Source organism: Anguilla rostrata, chromosome 12 (assembly GCF_018555375.3).
Source record: "Anguilla rostrata isolate EN2019 chromosome 12, ASM1855537v3, whole genome shotgun sequence".
Lineage (NCBI taxonomy): Eukaryota > Metazoa > Chordata > Actinopteri > Anguilliformes > Anguillidae > Anguilla > Anguilla rostrata.
In genome coordinates, this window is record NC_057944.1 from 19,643,073 (window position 1) to 19,651,945 (window position 8,873).

The 8,873-nt window shown below is 38.3% G+C and overlaps 1 protein-coding gene across 2 annotated transcripts in view; it reads right to left on the reverse strand.

Moving 5' to 3' along the window:
- Positions 1-8,388, reverse strand: part of si (sucrase-isomaltase) — a 54,336-nt gene extending 45,948 nt beyond the window's left edge. Inside the window, exons 1-7 of one of the 2 annotated variants that reach the window (XM_064302266.1) lie at positions 8,293-8,388; positions 4,281-4,407; positions 3,696-3,778; positions 3,194-3,314; positions 2,753-2,862; positions 2,047-2,198; positions 228-399 (exon numbers count right to left, since the gene is read on the reverse strand). In XM_064302266.1, coding sequence (XP_064158336.1) covers positions 228-399; positions 2,047-2,198; positions 2,753-2,862; positions 3,194-3,314; positions 3,696-3,778; positions 4,281-4,407 — 765 coding nt within the window. In that variant the 5' untranslated portion in view covers positions 8,293-8,388. Of the gene's footprint in view, positions 1-227; positions 400-2,046; positions 2,199-2,752; positions 2,863-3,193; positions 3,315-3,695; positions 3,779-4,280; positions 4,408-7,991; positions 8,084-8,292 lie in introns of those variants that run through there. The other variant, XM_064302265.1, reaches the window with a different exon arrangement.
- Positions 8,389-8,873: the final 485 nt, after the last annotated feature.

The following is an 8,873-nucleotide window of genomic DNA, read 5'->3' on the forward strand; positions in this document are numbered from 1 at the left end:
TGCTGCATTTGTATGCTTGTGTATATTCACGGGCACATGTGTGTGTAATGTGTGCCTGTTTGTTTGTAATTAATGTGTGTGTGTGTGTGTGTCTGAGCTTGTGTGGTCGAGGTATTTGTAAATGTGTGCTTTGTGAAAGAGAGAGAGAGAATGTAAGATAAGGGGGAATATCTGGCTGGTCTGACATTTAAGGTGTAGAAGCTGAGGAACAGAATCAGAGGACTCACTCCATTGGGGAAGGCATCGCGGGTGAAGATGGGCCAGGTCTTCCAGTTTGTGTCATGGCGGAAGTTCTGATGGACATGCTCTCCCAGCCCATAGATGTTATGTGAGGGAAGCTTGGCTGAAAGCTGTAGGTACTGATCAGCAAATACCAGGGGGCCTATTGTAGTGTCAAACCTGAAAGCATGGGGCAAATGACCTAAGTGAGACATTAGCACTGGCCATGATGCCCTTGTTAAAAGGGCATGCCTTATGGAAACAAAAATAAATAAAAAGAAAAGAAAAGGTCAGATCATCAATAGCAAGGAACAGGTACCAGCTCAACAAAATAAGTACTCTCAGCTCAAAAAAATGTTGTGTTGCTGAACTGAGGAAACCACCTAAAGGAGAACACCCTAAGAAATTCACTGAGCTTGTGTTATAAATCTTTAGAAAGATGTAATGTCCAGACTCAACAAGTTTACAGTTTTTGCAAACATATACTGCAGATTTAATGAAGCAGACAGTTTATAAGTGACCATCATTCATGCTTATTTGACAGTGGGCAGATTAGTTAGCACAGAGTTTAAATCTCAGTATAGCATAGAACAATCAGATATCTGTAGTGAATCTAGAGTGTTCTCACACCACACCTCTTTAAGTAGTAATAAACTAAGTTACAAAGATCACCCTGCAAATATACCTAAAATAAATCCATAATTTTTTTAATGCTACCATAAATATTTTATGGTTGCAAATTTTGTCTATAATGTACAATAAATTGGGCAGTATAATACTATAAATAGATGTACTGTTCTCCTGCAAATCCAGTCACACTCATCAGCAAATATCAGCAGTGTAATATTAAAAAATGTTGAGAAATATTTCTCATTGTTCTTTGTCTGAAACAGAGAAAATGAAATGTTTAAGTCCCCTGTAATAGCAGACAAACTTTGACCCCAGTTCGCACCATAAAACCACACTGTCTGAGGGGCTCTCTATTCGAAAATACTATTCAAACTGAAACATTAGCTGTAAAAACAGAATTAATGAAAGGGTCGTTATCTTTCTTCTCTTTAATAATAACGCTTTAATTGTAGAGGAGAGTGCATTCTTCAGTTCGTTTGAGAAGTAATTGATTCCTCTAATGACACAAATCCGCTGAACAGTCCCTGAAGTGACACAACCATAATTATGTTGTCTCTCTCTCTTTTAGTGACTGACAGAGAACAGGGAAATAAATAGTCTTCTTTTAATGAATGCATAATAAAAATATTGCTTAATGGTAAACTAAAAGCTGGTGAGGGATCCAATTTGATATGACAGCATCGCATTTGCCAGTTATCCTCCTTGTGGCCAAAAAAAAAAAAAGCTGCAGTTGGGCTTCTGTCCATCCTTATCTGGGAAAGGTAAGCCTGGCAAATATTTTAAAGCCAGTACTCATTCCCTCTGTCCTTGGCACTGAGCATTAAATGGGGTAGAGTGCAGGTAATGCCACCACTATCAATGGGTGTAGTAGGTGTACCAGTACATTTGACACTTCACACAACAGTTGATTAAAACTTTGACCCTATGAGCCTGAAATACAGAACGTGGTAGAATATTCTCATGCTTAGGGAGAGCAAAGGTGCCTGATAAAGCCCTACTGGCAGCACTATCAGCTGATATAAAATCATATGAGATCTAGCTATGAAGCCTTCTTATAAATTAGCAAATTGCTGACATCCTCACAGGGTTCAATGACCAAATTCCAAGGCCAAGGCTGTGAAGGTGATCGTTTGGTTATGTGAAGAGATGGAGGCAGATAGAGAAGGACAGGGTGAAGAGACAGGAAAAAAGACTCACAGGACGTTTCCAGAGGACTTCCTGCGCAACTTCACACCAAAGGGATTTTTGACCAGCTCAAAAGTGTAGTTTGGGTTAGGGGTAGCGGTACTGCTAGGTGGTTTCACATGCTCATGAGGTACTTCAAACCTGGCTTTGTGAGCATCTGTAATCTGAAAGGGAAGACATGAGGGGAGGCCTGAAGGTGAGATGTGCAGAGAAAAACCATATGCACAATCATGGGCACACACAAAAATGATAATTATACTCCTATGACACTCAACGTCACTACTACAACGATAACCTAAAAATACTGCTTCCTCAATTCAGTATTTCATTTTAGGATGTCAATAGAATTATTATTTTAGGCCACTCATATACCTGAAACAGGACAAGCTACATCATGAGATGGGTCCATCATTTCTCCATTTTTAAAGTTTTTGTAAATTTCTTGTACATTTTTAAAAAGCTGTCGGTGATACAAACTGCTCTTAATATGCTTTGCGAATCGAACCTCAACGTCTGGTGCTTTTTCACCCTGTGCCAGTCAGACTTCAAACTCTCAGTGCTTTATAACCACAAAATGAAATGAATGGTTAGAGATGGATGATTAGAAGAGTCTCTAACGGTTAATTAGAATATAGCCCTGAGGAACATGAGAGAGTTCTGCCACATGCTCAGCTGGTCTGGGTCTCGGGGGAATGACGGCGGGCTCTCCTCGGCAAACCTTGAATCGAAACCGGTTGTCTGTCTGCATCTCGGCTTGAAACGTGAGCTCCTCTATGTCGGCTCCGAAGAGGGAGGGAGAAGGCATCCTTTTCAGCTGGGCTTCTGTTTCTACAAAACGAAACAAGAACCCACATGTGAGCCCACAAACCAATGGGCATGGGACATTTTCTATCAACTACTTTCAGTCCAGTGAACTGATGGGAATGTATGTAGTGAGAAAGTGAGAAAAATAAATAGTAATAAATAATAAATTATAAATTAATAAATAGTAGATATAGTAAAATGACAAGACCAAACAACTGATTTCCGGGGCTTTCGCAGTTATTCCAATTATCACATGCTGGCTGCTTTTTGTCCACCTCATGTTGTGATATTCTGGAAGCAGTGGAGACATTCTTTTGGGAATGCCAAAAAAAAAAAAAAAACTGAGAAAACCTACTTGCTTGACTGTTGCTTGACTGACTCATAACTTGATATCCATGGTTGGTGGGGAAGAAGCACCATGGAACAAAAGCCTCATCCATTGGCTGCCAGCAGCAACCTCGAGCGATGCACAAATTCTGGGGAGAGGCAGGAAAAAGTGTTGCAGCAGCACAGTGCGTTTCAAATTCTGGGTGAGCTAGATGACTGCTCCACCAAACCATAGGATCACACTGGACTTTGGTGTGCGCGTTTCATTAAACTACATAACTTGGTGGCTGCACCACTCTTTCGCGAGTGCATAATAATGACAAACTTATGAAAGTATGAACTGTAATGGGCTTTGGCCAGTGTGTAACACAAATTAAACAAAGCAACTAGAATGACAGTGTTGCACATGATTGAGAATATTTCAAAAATGGCACCGAGCCTCAATGTTGTGTTGGCGAAGTGACTTGAATAAACAACATCCCAACAGGTGCTGCAGAAATTTTCAGGGAAATGAAGATAATGAAACTGACCTGTGATGCTCCTGCATCAGGGTAACAGTCAACTCTCTCTCCTAGTGTAATGTTTGGACATTTTGGAGCAAACTCCAGAACCCCTGTAAAACATAATAACCATTAAGCATTTACCAGCGTGTGTGATAGATGTAAAACACACTGCATTGTAAATATGGTTATTGTTAATGACTCTTAAAATGATCTTTTTTTTCTCTACCTTTATAATCTCTCTCCCGTACAATAACACACACACACACACACACACACACGCACACATACACATACACACATACGCACACACATATACGCTTTTATTGCTCCCTTTACAGTGGAACAATATTCCAAAAATAAGCTTTAATTATAACCAAACTGTAAAATTAATCACTGTTTACGATATGCTTTTAATAGTTGGATTTAACTTTTATTAGAGAAGAACCTTAGATATCAAAGCTATCTTAATGTTAATCCTTCTTATATAACTAAACCAGAGTTTATCCTCTAAGTCTACTGTCTTCTTGATTAAATGCCACTGGATCCCTTTGGATGTGTTCATATTCGCATGGTGATTGCATAACCCCACCCCTAGGTATGTTACCGACTCACCATCATCCTTAATGACAGTTTGGTCTGCCGTGGCCAACAGCACAATCAGGGCCACCGCAACCACAGAAATCAGCAGGAACATCACAATTAGTATGACCTCCAACCCTGAGAACTTCCGCTTTCCCATCTGTTCACAAACCATAGGCATATAAAGATACAAACATATTAGAAGGGTATGTTATATTCCCCGACTGTGAAGACAAACAATTCTTAACAGAATTGAGGCATCTAGGCAGTTGTTATCATTCTAGAAAGATCTCAGCTGTATGGAATGCATGAATCTGAAAATATTAATTTTTCCTCTTTAAGCAGAAAAAGAATCATGAAAACATATGCAAAAATTAAAGAAAAACATTTTTAAAACCATTACATTTTTTGACACAGTGTCAATGTGTCTCATTACTTCAGAAGACAGATCAGCATGGCATGACATTAACACATCCAGCACTACCATGGAGGTCAGTGCCGTGCAGACTCTCATATTCCATTTTCTTCTTCCAGGAAGTTGAAGCACAATTCCGAGGAAAAAATTGGAATGGCTGCAAAAGACGATGCTTCAGCATCACTTATTTACTTCACAGAGATTCATCAATCACATTGCTGCTAGCGCTAAAAGAATAAATTCTGAATATTCTTTATTCGCCAGCCCGCTTTCACAGCTGGGAGACGAATGTGAATCACAAGGTCACCTGGAAGTCATCCAAAAGCCTTGAGAGACGGAGTGGGGAAATGATTAAGAAAGAAGAGGGAGAAGACGGACTGAGCAAGGTTGCCAGACTGGGCAACACTTGACCAGTCAGATCATCTTATTATCACTGTAAAAATTAGGATGTCTATTTTTGCTGCACATCATGCAGTAAGAACTCTAAAAAGTAACAATAAAGGGATTGATTATTTCTTAACACATTAACACAAACATGGAAAAAGGTATACTACTCAGGTATAATATAGCAGGCTACAAAGACAATACAGGCCAGACCCCTTGGAAAACTGGAATATCAGGCCAGACCTCTGTTAATGTCACCCTGGAATAAATTGCAGGCTCTGGCTTTCATTGTGCCAGTTGTACATGAATGGGTATCACTGAAATATCACCACTTGTTGCGGTTGTTCAGAAACAAGTAAAGGTGTGTAGTTGTAGTTAAGTAATTTACACATTTTCTTAACTAGCAATATAAAAACAAATACCGTAGCAGCTATGGTGGTAGAAGCTGATGTCTAATGCTAGCTATATTGTTACAGTCCTGAGTTTTGCACATTTCTGCTGTCCCTGTCAACCACTTTGGCCTATATTTGAATGCCAAATGCTTGTAAGGTATTGTTACCCAAACTGTCTTTCGTGTGTGGGTATCATGGTTGTGATGTAGGATTTATACAGTAATTGGACAATTTAATTTCATTCATATTATGAGAATCCGTGACACTTAAGTGATTGTTTATTGTATTGAATGTCATGATTTATAATTACAGTACAAGCATAGCCTTATCATGTAGTTGTTTGTGTGTGAGTCTGTGTGTGTGTATGTATGCATGTGTAAATATATAATATATACATATATATATAAGCATGTATAGGCTCTTCTTAAAGAATGTTAGAAGGACTTTAGATGGAGAAAGATAGATTTAGGGCTCCATCTTACACCCGGCGCAAAGCGGCGCCAAGCGCAACGCACGTGTCTGCTAGTTTCAGACAGACGCATTTATCATTTTCCCATCCAGAGCCCACGTTGTTTAAATAGCAAATGTACTTGCGCCCATCTGAGCGCCCATGGGCGTGTTGGTCTTTAAATGAGGTGTGGTCAGGCGCATTGTTGGTGCATTGCCGTCTTGAGGCAGCGGAAAGCGATTGTGCGATTGACCAACAAAAACCTGGTCTTAAGTCAATGGCGCAATATTTTACTGTTATTTTAAGGGCGCATTATTAAGATAGTAATAGGAATGCGCTTATATAGGCGTGTGCACAACGCGTGATATTAAAAAAAAAATACATGTCATAATGGTTAGTCATAATATTTATCAGAATTTCTTTCCTACTAATTGGCAAATCCGCCATTATAATAGCAATCTGCCAAGGTGCAAGGGCACCTGGGTTTTAAAGGGAATGGGAGATGACACTCTGATTGGTTTATTTCATGTTACGCCCAAAACATACCTATGATTAATTAAGAGACTAAGTACAACCCCTTTGAACCATACGTTTTACTTTGCGCTCAGATTATCCACTGTTAAACTAGCAAAAGCGGATTTTGACACGCCCTAAATGCACTGCCATGCGCCATGCACTTTAGACCGTGTGCTTAGATCGTTAAAATATAGCCCCTAGTGTTCTCCTATGAATTCATTTTTGCTCTTTCCAGGACTAAATCCTGCCATTATAAACAACCAGTCACGTAGTGTCCTCCATTTTGCCACTTTCTCAGTACCGTATTCCTCTCCCATCAAATAAAGGTGAAGTATCTGTGAAGCACGGCCAACGGCTTAATGTTGTGTGAAGAGCAAGGGAGGACGCCGACGGCAGCGGGCCAAGAGTGGGCTTGCTTATTTGCCATCACTTTCACCACAACAGGGTAAACAGAAATGCTTTCATACAGTGACTGTCAAATGCACTTTTTAAAAACCAGTTGCATTCCAAACCAATTCTGTATGTCTGTCATCAGTACAAGAATCTTTACTTGAGAAAACTTGATAATGCACTAAAAAGTTCACATTGTGTCCGTCTAATTTTCCCTAATAATTTAATTTGAAAATAATAAATAATTAAAGTTATTTTGTTCTTGCACTGAAACCACAATATTATACCGCAATTATAAATAAAATTATTATAAATAAAATTATGTAAAGATAAAGAGCTGAGACTCACACTTCCTGTATCAATTTCTGGAGAGAAAAATTATGATGTCAGACTGCATTTACAGACCAACAGTGATGTCAGTAATTAGTAGGACAGTTAGGTTGCTTGATTAACTAGCAATGAAAATGCATGTACATATGAATTTATGATTACATGGTTTCAAATATGTTATGTTGCATTCTCAATATAAAATCAAGTTACAGAACAGTAATATGTAATTATAAATAAATATTTAGCATTTTTAAATTTTAAAATAACAACAAATATTAAAAACTGTCCAACATTTAACAGCCTTTACATGTGCAAGCCAGTACTCCTCCAACTACAGTATGTACATTAATAATAAATGACTCATTACTTGTTCTTAACTAAGAGTGCTGTAATGATTTGGAGTAAAACAAGTCATTTCAAGTTTGCTTTTTATCAAACAGGATATGATACATACTATAGGCCTTATTCTTGCAGATTTCTAATATATGTAATATTTCAAGTAGATCTATGGGAGGGAAGTTCCTGAAACATCTGTCAGCCAAAGGATAAGTTACAGCTCAACTTAAAATACATTAGAGAAATGAAATGACACAGAAATGACTCCTTTCTAAGGTCTCTAACAAAATTAGCTTAGATGACATACATACGCAAAAAGCTGAGATATAACCAAGTGCCAGCTGCATTAATTAGCCATATCCATAGCATAATCAGGATTTCTATTAATATCACAAGATCTCCACAAATTTACACTGTTAGAGTCAAGTTCAGATAAATAAATGACTAGACTTTTAACATTTTTGAATTACACTCAATAATATTTTGAAGCATTTTGTTTTCCTGTTAATTTTACACAAAAAAGGATCACTCACACAACTTGAATCAGAGTTGCAGTGGATTTGGATTTAGCTTTAACAGCTCAACGGTTCAAAGGTTTTACTTTGTTCTCAGCAATCAGTGTACTTTTCCAAAAACAATATTTACACATGTACAAAGATGAACTGTAACGTATGTAAACAAATAATAAAATCTCTCATCTAATTACGTTCTCTGAATGAATGAACAAATTAATTAATTTATGAATTAAACTGAAATGTTTCCCCATGAAATTATGCTCTACACATAAGATGGTCCTCACACATAGGCAATACACATGCAGGCTAGTAGTCTTACCTTTATGGCCGACTTTCTGTATTGTCAGGGGAAAGCTGGTCTCAAACGACAGTACATACCTGATGATGCCTCTATATATAGAAATGTATGTGTGTGTGCGCATGCACGTGTGTGTGTGTCTGTTTTTATGGTAAGACTGTAAAATCTAGGCGGAATAAAACATAAATATGCACGCAGGCGTGTGTCTGTGTTTCTGTTTGTGCGCGTGTGTTTGTGCGCATGCGTGAACATTTAAATTTTATTCCCCCCAGATTTTACAGTCTGACCATAAACACAGACACGCACACACACACACACACACACACACACAGGTTGAGATGTTGCAAAGATGGATAATGCAAAGGAGGTGTTTTTTCCAAATGTATTTATTTATGAGACATAAGTATTTTTCTATTTACAAAATGTAGTCTGGCCTGAGGACATTATTTCTAGAGCTTGAGTGTTGGCTTGGAACCCAGTCTCGATGATTGAAATTGGACAGAAATAATGGTTTTGCATATGAGGAACAGGAACAGGAGAGAATGGAACAGGAAAAACTGTGGCATTTATTTGCCCATTTGATCTGACCAGCAGTGCAATTC